Source organism: Pipistrellus hanaki (genome assembly GCF_964339955.1).
Source record: "Pipistrellus hanaki genome assembly, chromosome: 4".
NCBI lineage: Eukaryota > Metazoa > Chordata > Mammalia > Chiroptera > Vespertilionidae > Pipistrellus > Pipistrellus hanaki.
Genome location: NC_140506.1, coordinates 11388493 through 11401767, shown reverse-complemented (window position 1 = coordinate 11401767; position 13275 = coordinate 11388493). Strand labels below are relative to the sequence as shown.

The 13275-nt window shown below is 38.2% G+C and overlaps 1 protein-coding gene across 6 annotated transcripts in view; it reads left to right on the top strand.

The window, feature by feature from the left end:
• CTNND2 (catenin delta 2) overlaps positions 1 to 13275 on the top strand; it is a 715685-nt gene that overhangs the window by 534744 nt on the left and 167666 nt on the right. For all 6 annotated transcript variants that reach the window (XM_084880857.1, XM_084880856.1, XM_084880854.1 and 3 more), the window contains one exon: positions 4528 to 4741. In XM_084880857.1, coding sequence (XP_084736983.1) covers positions 4528 to 4741 — 214 coding nt within the window. The remainder of the gene's footprint in view (positions 1 to 4527; positions 4742 to 13275) is intronic.

Here is a 13275-nt window from a genome sequence, read left to right as displayed (position 1 = left end):
AAAATTTGTTCATTTCAAATCCAATTCAAGCTACACCTCCCTATGTGGACCTCAACATTGTTTTTATTCAGTCATTTCTATTAATGTAAATAAACCTGAATCACACAGTCAAAGAAGAAGGAGGAGGAGGAGGAGGAGGAGGAGGAGGAGGAGGAGGAGGAGGAGGAGGAGGGGGAGGAGGAGGGGGAGGAGGAGGGGGGGGGAGGACGGGGGGAGGAGGAGGGGGAGGAGGAGGAGGAGGAGGAGGAGGAGGAGGAGGAGGAGGAGGAGGGTGCACCACCTTGGTCTGGTGCCCCTGCTCATCTGCTTCACCACCCACTGCAACCAATGCCTACCATGTTCTGCGCACATCCCTGGTGGTCAGTGCACATCAAACAACTGGTTGCTCAGTTGTTCTGATTGTTCTGACACTTGACCTATTTGCATATTTGCCTTTTATTAATAGGATTGCACAACTTGGAAGCAACCAAGATGTTTTTTAATCAGTGAATGCATAAATAAACTGTGCTAGCCCTAGCCAGTTTGGCTTAGTGGATTGAGCATAGGCCTGTGGACCAAAGGGTCCCAGTTTCGATTCTGGTCAAGCACACAGACCTCTGTTGCAAGCTTCTCTCCAGCCCTGGCGGGTGGGGGGGTGGGGCATGTGGGAGACAACCAATCAATATGTGTCTCTCATTAATGTTTTTCTCTGTCTTTCCTTCTCTTCAACTCTCTCTAAAAATCAATGGAAAAGTAGTCTTAAGCGAGGATTAAATTTTTTAAAAAAAGATAAATAAGCTGTGCTACATCCAGGTTATGAATATAATTCACTACTATATAACTCAGTACTAAAAAGAAATTGAGCTATCTATCAAAATATTAAATGCATACCACTAAGTGAAAGAAGCCAATCTGTAAAGGCTACATTCTTTATGATACTTTATGAGTTCAACTATAATACATTCTGGAAAAGGCAAAACCATAGAGACAATAAAAAAATCAGGAGGAGGGTGAGAGGGGTGAACAAGGCAGAGCACAGAGCATGTCGTGAAATTATTCTGTATGATACTCTAATGATGGATACATGAGATTAAACATTTGTCAAGACCCCCTAGAATGTGCAACACCAAGAGTGAACCCTAATTTAGATTATGAACTTGGGTGATAGTGATGTGTCAGTGCAGATTCTTCAGTTAGAACAAATGTAGCGCTCTGGTGAGGGATATTGATAATAGGGAAGCCTGTGCATGCATGAGTATATGTTTAAGAACTCTACTGTTTGCTCAGTTTCACTGTGAACGCAAAACTGGTCTAAAAAACTAGGTCTATTTAAAGATAGTAAAAAGGAGGGTCAGACAGAAGGAAACTACAGGTGAAAAACAGCTGTACCATTTTTTCCATTGATTGGTAAATAATAATTTACTATCTCGTGCATTTTATTTTGTTATATTTTACATATATTAGATCTATAGCATTTTATTGATTTATTTTACTAATATTAAACAGAATTATTTAAGATTTGATTGGAAGGATTGTGCATGATGATACTTAGGGGAGTAAGGGAGTAAACTGGCTAAAACAAAGGGAGTGATCAATGGAAAGGATAAATGGGATGGAGATTGCTTGCCATTTAGTGGGAGAGGGAGTAAAGTTGCCATTTCAAAGACTAGAATTTTCCCTAATAATTTTTCAAAGAGAAGCTATTCCTTATTAATGTTTAAAATAGGTTTAGCATTTTATAAGTGTTTAAAGTTGGATGTAAGAAGAAATTAGAAGAATGGGTGTGAGAAAAAGTCAAAGGGAGGGAGGATCCAGGAGAAAAGCAGAGGGGAAAGGAAGAGTGCAGCATCGGACCCCTCCACAGCCACCCAGAATCCCTGTAAGTATAAAGACCCTGTAAGAGAATTAGAAGTCTGCCTCTTGGCTACCCTCTGGTCCTTCTGGGAGAGGGGAGGTGGCAGGAGGAGGAGGAAGAACCTAGGACCCAACATCACATTTCACATCCGTGAATGTTTAAATATCAGCTTGGATTACTGTTTGGCCTCAGAAAAACTAAAGTAGGATTACCACATTCTTAGATAAATCCAACCCCAAGAAAACAAAAGTTTTTAATATTGATGATCTGGTGACAACTCCCCTCCAAAAAAAAAAAAAAAATATCAGAAAGAAAAGTTTATTGTCTTATTTGTGTTTCTCTAAATAGAATAAAATAGAATTTAAGATATTGCAATAAATTTGGATATATGGCATTAATTAGGGTCACACTGAATACATTGTGTTCTCATTATGCCGTTAAGAATTGATATTGCATTTGTTTTGAATTCATTTTCCCTTTCGTGCTTTGCAATAATATTTTAATAGCTTGATTCATTACATTGTATTAATGAGAATATATTATCATAAGTTAAGAATATCAACTATAATAAATAATATAGCTAATCTATAGATAAAATAGATTTACTGTACCATCTGCTTTCAATATATAACCAATTGGTTAACTGTGAGAATGGTTTTATTGCCTCTTTTTCATGGTTTCATCATTATTAAGATAGCTAAATCCAGAGAATGTTTAAGTAAAGCACACACATGCAAATACACACATAGAGAAAATGACATTTATAGCTTAACTTTTTTGTAAAAGTGGAATATCCCTCCTGACGTATTATAATTGATGCTATTGCCCAGCTGTATGTCAAAGACACGTATACAGTGGTAAAAACTTTCATCTCCCTTGGATGGGTGCCAAACAGGTCCTTAATAAAACTGTAAATTGGGGAAAAGTTGTTTTCTGATCTTTTCTGTTTAAAATTAACCCAGTAGGCCCTTTAGTTATCTTCCCTGGGTGCTGTCATCACTATAGACTGTGCAGGCACCTCTGGGAAATTAATTCCCTTAACAACCAGGTCTTTCCTCTTCCTTTCCTTGTTCTCTTCTTACAGGAAGTAAACACATTCATGTTTTCCATAGATATACAGTCTGTGAGTTCTAAGTATTACAACTTTTTTTGTGTTTTTATTTTACTGATGGATGAAAATAATTCCTACAGGCATATTCTGAATCATCAGATGGCCCATTGTATATCATTTTTTTTTAAGCTGGTATAGGAAGGTCTGCTGTAGTCCCCAGAGATATTCTGACCTGGTCACAGAGGGTCTGGTCTTTTATGTATTTCCTTTGAAGAGGGATATTACTGGGTTTTGAAAAGCTGAGTGTCAGCTAATCTGAGAAACACTACTGTAACAAGTAATATACTCTCCCTCCTAATTCTTTATTTATTGAAACTCTACTCTGTGCCTGGCCTTGCACTGGGGATAGGGATAGAGTTTATCAGTGAATGAAACAGACTTGCCCTCCAAGAACATACTTCTAGCAGAAGACAGACAATAATAATAACCATAACAATTAAGTTAAAACATGACAAGTGCTGTAAAGAATTCTGTAACAGGTTCATTAAAACAAGAATGCTGGATTGGGGTCGGGGCCATGGTTCAGATTGCAATGTTAAATACTGTGGTTGGAGTAGCTTCATAGAGAAAGTGGGATTTGAGTGTCTTTGAAAGAGTTGGGGCATTGAGCCACGTGCCCCAGCACATATGTGGGATGAATGGATTTTCTATAATAAGAAAACTAAGTAAGAAAGGTGCCATATTATACTCTATCATGCCAAATTATAATTCTCCAATTCCTGAGGGATATTAAAATTAAAGAAAGAAAAAACAATATTACTGAATGGATCATGATCATGTTATTTTTTTCATGTAAATGCAGAAATATCCAAGTATGTCTTTGTACAAAGCAGTCTGTATGTTAACTAGCCAGTATTTTGCTTTAAATTTTTTAATTGGTCTAAAAATTAAAGGGTAACACAATCTATAAACATATTGCAATGTATGTTTTTCCCAAAAAACCAAAATTTTCTTTGGGTAAAAGGACACCAAAATTGATTTTGTTGTTGCTATTAATCAAATACCTATGCTAAGCACTAGGTCCTAGTGTTCTGACTAGCTCTCATGACAAGTGACTTTATTTTCCAAGTCTTCTCAAATGAACATCTTATATGAAATGTTCTGGTTTCTCATTTAGTTTCTGGTTCCTTTGAAATATTGGGAGCATTTCCCTATTAAGCATAAATTTAGCATTTTGTGCATCAGTTCTGCAGCCCTTTAAGACAGTGCTTAAATGTGATCAGTCTTAGGAGTGAGAAGCACTCTTAGTCCTCCATCTGCCTCATGCCATGAGTACTTAGTAGGTGGACATATTTTTGTATAGAGATGGGTCTGAAATCCATAAGAAAGTTAAAATCTCCTTTCCAAAATTCTATAGCTTGAAAGGAAATGCATTTGAATGTTTATCAGTAGGATATTAAAGCAAGTAAATGCAATAAAATCTAAAGAGAGCACACATTTGCTTTCTTTTTTTTTTGTTTCTGCACCTTAATGCAGTTCAGTGCAATTAATTGGAGCAGCTACTTCATATGAGAAAACTGTTTTGATTTAAGAACCGAAAGCTTTCTCTCTAAGGCACAAGGTGTGTTCTTTGCTCTCTCAGATACGGAGACAAGGAGGCATCCAGCTCCTGGTGGACCTGTTGGATCATCGGATGACAGAAGTCCACCGTAGTGCCTGTGGAGCCTTGAGAAACTTGGTGTATGGGAAGGCCAACGATGACAACAAGATTGCTCTGAAAAACTGTGGTGGCATCCCAGCGCTGGTGAGGTTACTCCGAAAGACCACCGACCTGGAGATCCGGGAGCTAGTCACAGGTTAGAATCCTTATTGATAGCATGACTGTCTCTCAAGATCAATCTCCATTCTCCAGCATACTAGCAAATGTGGAGAGTCCAGACCTCTCCGAGTGCTAACAGCCATAGGCAGTTCAAGTAGATGTTGGCAAATATGAAACAAATGACTTAAGAGCATATTAAATGTAACACACAGAGATTGATCCAATTCAATAATTATAATCCCATAAACATAACCCTCACTAAAATTCTGTGACTATATTTCAGTCTTTGTCATTTGACTTAGTACCCACAGGTCATCATTAGAATGGTATGAATAATGATTAAAGGGACTATTGTATTCTTCACTCAAGCTCCAAGGGCCCTTCCTTTATCTCTATAACTTGTTTCCTAAGCCCATTTATTCTATGAATTACTTTTTCTACCTCTGATTTTGTAAATAAATGCTATCTTATAGTTTGAAAAAAAATAATGATGATTAAAAAGCCTGGTATCTGAGTTATTGCTAAGAATGTATATATTCTGGTTTATACTGTGGTTAACAACAGAGAACTTATCGTATTCAACAGTTTATTTCAGTTATAAAATATTTATGCCTACAATGTCCCAAGGTTATATGGTATTAAATATTAAGGAACTTTTCAGTTGTGAACATGAGAGAAAGCCTTTCCATAAAGGTAGAACGTTTGAGTTTTGTAAAATAGAGAAAACTGTCAAAAACACCTCTTAGGAGCCATCAGGATTAATGAATGAGAACATGTAAAACACTTTGTATATGCCTTTCTTGGGATACATGTGGATACAGTAAACATCACCCATTCGCTATCATCCCTCACTTTTAAAGTGTGCACTTTTACTTGTTGGAGTGGTAACAACATTGGTGTCCTCAACATGGAATTTCAGATTGCTCTTCTTGATTATACACATGGCTGATCTGGATGATATTTGTTTGGGTCCATCAACCTTTCCCATTCAAGTAAGTATTTTGCCAGTGGTTTGCAAGGTTGGCTCTCAAAAGTGGATGTTTTCATTACCCAGGATTCCGCTGACCTCTGACTTGGCTCTAAAATTTTCTTGTAGTTATGCTGATGAAGTCTGTGTGAATTTGTCTATTTAAGGAAGTACATTACTCAAGCCAGAGTTATAAATAATTTTCCAATCTTGGTTCAAGACTCCCAGCGTCAGCATCTTTTCTTAAATTTACACTCTTAAAGATTATTGCCATGTCTCTGTGCCATGATGGATCTATTGAAAAACAACAAGCCCTTTGGTCAAGCTGTCACTCTAGAAATGAAAATCAGAAATGAGCATCTATAAGAACATTCCATTGTGAGACAAATGGCTTTAAGTAACCAAGTCATGACCAAGCCTTCAAAATATCCACACTGGCAGAAATCCGAGGGCTCCTGGAAACTCGCAGGGCTCTGCTGACTTCTGCTTAGTCACAGCATGGGTGATGCACAGCTAGGCAAAGCTGATTCCACTGCCTGATGCAAGAGGTAAAATAAGGCAAATGAATACACCTCAAAGGGCCTTAGAGAGTCATGTTCATTTTCTGCACCAGCCTGTGGTCATCTGCCAAATATAAGAGCATGGAATCAGTGGGCTCCCACAGAGCTGGGGGAATCCAGAGTTTTAGTACAGTCAAACCTAGTATTTAACCTCAAGGTCATCCTAAGTTGTCTTTTCTCAAATGCTTTTGCATTTCTACAGGGTCAGGTGTGTGCTAAGCTTTAGACTTCTGCATAGGCAGGGTTGGCGTTAGCTGACCACACCCACACCAGCATGCTGATAACTAACACCAGTGCCCACTGTGATGGGTGGGCCCCTGTTCTGAATTGTCGAACCATATGTTCCTGGCAGCTAAATATTAGGAAGTCCCTGACAAACATGTTCACATTTTGGAAACTTAACTAGGTGAGCAGCAAGGGAGTCGATGGCTCTGGAGGGTAAAGAGGCTTTCTTCGTTTCTGTTGTCACAAGCTTCCCCTCCTCCCCAAATCCTCTTGGGAATTAGGTTATATATGTATATAAAAAATTTTAAAAAGCAATGATTTAAAAGTAACAAATAGTACTTCCTTTGTAATTCTCCAGTGGAACTAATACACAGTTCAGCAAGGAGTAAGTACTGAGGATATTCCAGGAGGCCCATTAGGACACACTGCGTATAAGCAAGTGCATGAAAACAAATGTGCTGAAAACATAGTGGGATAATGAGCTTTGAATTTCTTTCTGGATATTTACAAACGGGTATTTTGTAAACAAATATTCAAAACAATTTTAGTGTTTTGTTTTTAAATCAAGCATGTTTATAAACCAGATTTTAGATTAGATCTAGTTTCTATATACAGAGGAATCTAGAGTACCAAATTATAAGCAATAAAAGACTCAAAGAAAGAAATGATCTGCATGGCTTTAAATTATTTACTGAGTATTCTTTGACAAACTGTTTGAACAATAATAAAATATTAAAATTGAAGTATTTACATATATTTACATTCAACGCAAACATGCATGCTTTAAAAAACAGCTGCCTGTTTGCATTGCCGTATCTGTTCACAGTAGAATAGATAGTGCCCGTTAGGCCTTGCAATAAATAACTTTCTTCCTATGCCATAATTGCTGTGAGATGATGATCAGAATTTTATTAAAATCCAGTTGAAGCCATTATATGCTAGCCATTACTTCAAATGCGCCAAAGCAAATAAACTTTGATTAGAAATGCTGCATGTCCTTTGGGCTTGACTAATATAATTTTTCTCTCTGTAAATATGGAAATAATCAACCTAAATTTTGAAATGCCCAACTAAAGATTTCAGAGTGCTTTACAAATCATAATAAGACAGGTTTTATTGAACCATAAAACTTAATAAATAAGTTTTATTTTAGTTGAAAGCAAGAGTCCTTATGATTTCTACTTCTTCAAGAGTGGAGTGTATTCTTTGATCTTATGCTTTGCAGACCTGAATGGTCTTTCCTTTAATTAAAGAGACAGAGCTCACTTTACCTACTTCACTTAGTAGTTTTAGGTCAGTTGCTTAGTCTCCAAAGGGTTCTGCTATAAGTTGAACTATGTTCTCCCAAAATTCATAGGTTGAAGTGCTAACCCATAGTCCCTCAAGTAGTTATGTTAGCATACTAGAGGAGAGTGAACCCTTAATCAGATAAGGCTGGTGTCCTTATGAAAAGGGGAAATTTTAACACAGATACGTACAGGGATAATGCATTGTGAAGATGAAGGCAGAAATTACGGTGATGCTTCTACATGGCAAAGAACACCAAATATTTTCCGAAAGCCATCAGAAGCTCAGAGAGATGCATAGAACAGATTCTCCTCACAGCCCTCAAAAGAAACCAACCCAGGTAACATCCTGATTTTGGACTTGTAGCCTCCAGAACTGTGAGACAATCAAGTTCCTGTTTAAGTCATTTAGTCATGGTACTTTGTTATGACAGCTGTAGGCAACTAATACAGACCTAAATCCAGACTGCTCATTCTCTTTTTTCCAGAAGTGAGCAAACACATTTACTGGTCAGGCAAATAAATGTAAAACCATGACAGTTTAATAGTATCACTGTTTAAAATAAATGGGTCCCTATTGGCCTGATTTCATAATTCATCTTCTTAAAGCAACTACTTATGAAGGATTGGAAGCAGCAAAGGTGATAATTAAAAACATCACCTTCTTTTACTTTTTTCAATCAAAGTAATAGATATATTTGGTCCAAAAATAAAAGAGTTTGAAAATGCTTATAATGAAAACAGCAGTCCCCTGCCTCATCTGTCCTCCCATATCCCTCAGAGGCATTTGGCCTTAGCTTTTGCTTTGTTTTCCTTTGTGGGTTTTTTGTTGTTGTTGTTTTTTGTTTGTTTGTTTGTGTGTGTTTTTTTTTGTGTTGTTTTTTTTTGTGTGTGTGTGTGTCTTCATTTTTTCATGGTTATTTCATGTATTTAAATAATATGTGTATTTTACTCTACATCAATTACATGGGCTTTTCATATTGATTTTCAATTATGCTAGAGAAGAATTTTTTTTCATTTTCATCATTTATGCCTTCTTCTTACCAAAATGGTAGGACCATTATTTTTGGTCCTTTTGCATATTTAATCAGTAACCTTAAAGATAAGTCTCCAATTTTTTCATCTAACTCAGACTTCTTCTCTTATCACTCATTTTGGAAGTTAAGGGTGTTAGTTCTCCCATGTTTTCGCCTTTCATATTCACAACCTCTCTCATCATGCTTGACTTTTATGTTGTCAGGGTTGACTGCATTTGCCATCTCTTCTGTGACCATAGTCAATCTTCCAAGATTTTCTGTAGCTTGATTCAAGGACTTGAAAGCCAGAGACCAGCCTTTGCATTATGGTTGAAGAGCAGATCCATGTGGGGCCTAACAGTCACATTTTCCCCCACCACCATGGATCCAGTGTGATGCTTGTCAAAGGAGTACATTTCTGGCATCACGTCTGAAAGGATCCTCCATCAAATCAACTTTGTCCATGATTTCGATCATCATCAATTCCAAAGATTCTCACTACCAGAATCCTCTGTTTGGGGCAGATTTGGGTGATTGCTCTCTAGACTTGCTGCATAGCTCTCCTGGTTTGGAACTTCTGTCTCTTAGATTCCATACCTTCCTCTTTCTTGGTTTACTCCCTTATAAGTTTCTTTAAAAAGGTGCTTAGAAGATAAAATTGTGAAAATGTCCTTATTGCATCTTCATACATGACTGATATTTTATATGGGTGGACAGACATTTATTTTTCTAGTGAATATGTTCTATATTTTAATTATAGTCTTGATACTATAAAAAGCCTGTGATGCTATATCTAGGTTTGTGCCTTTTAAAAAGTCATTGGTATCAGATACTAAGAGTTATAACCTTCAGTGTCAGAAAATTGTCTTGTTGTTTTGTTAAAAATTTGTCCACTTTTTGTGTTCTCTCTGGAATTATTGTGTTAGATTTTTGAACCTCATGGACTTTTCCTCTCAGCAACAGAGGTATAATGGAGCCTTCTGCCTTCTTATCATACATTCTTAGAGATTTTTTTCAAGTATCCAACATTGTCCTCAATTTATCTAGGAGGGACTTTGGGAGAGCAGGGATCTAGGGAGATATCATCATTATTTCTATACTTCTAAAATGCTATGCTATTTTTAATAACCTCTGTTCTTATTTTATGCATATAAACTATTCTTGAATTTCTCTAAGGATGTTATTTGGAACTGAGATTTGTTTTTCTCTTTATCATGAATTATCTCAATTTTTTTTTTCCTGGTGTCATTTTTTTCTATTTGTCTTTATAGGAGTCTTCCTCATTTTTGCAAGTTTCCTTTAAAGCTGTAGAGACCCTCAGTTCTCTCCTCATTTTTTAGACAAGAGAAATAGAGAGTTTGAGCTTTGTGCACATGACAAAGCTTGTTAACTCTGAGCAGGTAGGGGTGAGCTTGTGTGCTAGGGAGCCCTTGAAGTATCTGAATGAGGAAGACTTTTCTCTAATGTTCAGATACCTGCAATAGCTTCTTACTTCTCTCTCAGTGCATTCACCCTCTTAGGAAATATTCTTCTGAGTTGTTTACAATATTTGTGTGGCCTGGAGGGAGGAGTCAGTAACTTTCTGGCAGCTAAGTGTTCTTGCCACCTAGGTAGGAGTGGAGAATGAGAAGGTGGGCCATTGTTTGCTTCAATCAGTCACCCTTCCATTGCTACCCTTCTCATTTGTATATACTCATGCCTATCTTCTCTGAGCATGAGTCTTTCCTGTCCTCCAGGACAGCCAGCCATCACTGGGTCATCAGGACAGAGGCCCCTTTCTGCATATCCTGGACTGTATTGGCCTCCCCTCAGTTTTACCTGCCAACTCACCTCCCTCTGTTTTTTGTATCATGCAGAAATGTGATGAAATTTCTCATCTGCTGAATTACTCCTTCCATTGTCTTCTTTATTCCATTATGTCCCTAATAAAGAATATATTCCCTTCATGAGTTCTGAACAGTTTGATAAGACAAAGTGTAAATAATACTACATACTACCTCTGTTGCTGATAGAAGCCACGTTGGAGGCATTGCTTTAGGTCTGTTAGCCAAGTATAGGCTTACAATTTCAAACAGAGTCCTGGGTTTAATGTTAATTATATACCTTTCATGGAAGAAGACATTGGAACAGAGAATCATTTTTCCCACTAACATCTTCCAGTCTGTTTTCCCCCTCTTATACTATTTGCTATGATCGCCCAAAGGCCTGGCTCATATCTCCAAAGCAAGAGCTAAGCATTTTGTCAAGCCTTTCCTTCATCTTCCTGAGGCTTTTGGTGATGACCTGGAGTCCTGGTGGGCATTTTATTTACTACACCAAGAGGTGCTGAAGTGGGCCAAAATAGCAATTCATTTAAATCAAGTCCAGGATCAATGTGCTCCCAAAATTTAAAATTTGAAACTCAAATATATCTCTTATCCCAAATGTCCAACATAGCATATCAGAGGTTCTGTAATAGGTTTAAACAGCATTGAAAGATACAAATGACTAGAGACAACCAGTAATGAAACACCAGCAATATAGAGAAAAGCTCTGAATTTTAACATAAACCCCACCAAATGCCAAATTTCTAAGGAGGAATTAAAAATCAAAGTCCAAATCCACTTTTATGTTGAAGCCCAAAGACATTAAAGTTCAAAGGATTTAAAGTCTAAAAATCAATATCTCTTCACCATTGTGTTTAAGTTCAAAGTCCACAATTTTTAAGTTAAAGTGGAAAAGTCATTTTCCCAACTTTATTCTGCACAGTCTTTACCAGAAGGATTCTCTGCGCCTCTTTGAGGTCTGATTTCTTTAGAAAGTGGGGTTGCCTCACACTGGAGTTGGTGCCATACTTTCAGGACCTCAAATGCTGCATGTTTTCAGTGTCAACTCCCACTTAACTCACTGTTCAAGGGTGTTCATGAATCCTGGCCCATGACCATCACCTTCAGAAAATAAGCCAATCCAAACCCTAAGAGCAGTTACCCTAGACACAGATATACCCAGAAACCAATTCTAGCTGAGGCCATAGCAACCACTCAGCTACGTCTGCATTGGTTACCCATTGCTGCTACAACAAATTGCCACACAGCAGCTTAATAAGTGCAAATTCATTTTTCCCCAGTTTTGAAGTTTAGAAGTCCAACACAAGTCTCACTGGGCTAAAATCAAAATTCCAACAGAGTTGTGCTTCTTTCTGGGGACTTTAGGGGGTAGTTCTTGCCTTTTTCAGTTTCTGGAGGCTGCCCACGTTTCTTGACTAGTGACCCACTTCCACTGTCGTCCAAGCAGCAACCTTGTGTCTCTGATAAATCTTCCATGGGCACATTTCCCTTGGACTGCTGCAAGGAAGGGTTCTCTGCTTTTAAGGAGCCAGGGGATTAGATCGGGCCCACCTGGAAAATCAAGAATAATCTCCAGGATAATCTCCCCATCTCCCTATCTTTAAACTACATTTTCACAGTCCCTTTTGTTCTATAAGGTAACATATTGACAGGTTCTGGAGATTGGGACGGGGACACATTTGAGGCCCATTATTCTGTCATCCACAGTTTCAGAGGGAAGATGAGTAAATGGAGATCTCCTTGTATTTAGTCACTCAGGTGAGGCCAGTCTGATGGTGCCTATCTTCCAGAGTTTACAATCTGTGAACTTAACTGAACCAGGAGAAAGAATCCCAGCAAATGGTTATGCATTTTGCATTCACCGGGTCAGAGAATATGAATCCATCCATGCATATTGTCTATTCTTTAGGAAAATGGAATTATAAACACGGTTGTCATCTTGCAACATTTAGAGGCTGGCACCCTCTTTGCTGCAGGGAGTGTGTTGACAGGACTTCCACTATTGCTTGTTAACAGGCATCCCTCCGTCCTGTGTTACAACAGCTATTTCTCTGCTTTGTACTATGAAGTCTTGAGATCACCTGTCCCTACAAAGGCTGCAGAATCACCTCAACAGTCCCGAACAGAGGCTGCTCTTGATTTTACAGAAACCTGTGCTTGTTCGTGCTCAGGCTCTGAGGTCCTCATCTTCCAGTCCCACCTTTCACTGCTGTGATGGGATATGTTTCTGTGGCTCATTTCCCTCTGTTAGTCCCCTGTAATTTTCCAGAAGGCTCAGTTGAGTTTCTACCTGTTGAGCCCTCTTCCTCAGGTAGACACTGTGCTTTTGAATGTACATAGAGATAGCAGTTTGCTGGACTAGAGTCCTGCCTGCACTTCACTTTCCCTTTGCTCTCCTACCTGGAAACATTGCTCTAGTGGCATCATGCATTTCTAACACCCCTCAGGATTCCAGCTCAGGAGTTGGCAAATTTTCCTGTTTTGATTCAAATGGTAACTATTTTAGCTTGCTGGCCACAGGGTCTCTGTTACAACTCAGTTCTACCAATATTGGGTGAAAACAACAGTAGATAATATGTAGACAAATGGGCATGGCTATGTTTCAATAAAACTTTTTGTATAAAAGCAGATGACTGGCCCCCAGGCCATAGTTTATAGAACCCTCTATTGCACCCTCTCTTCCATAGCTTA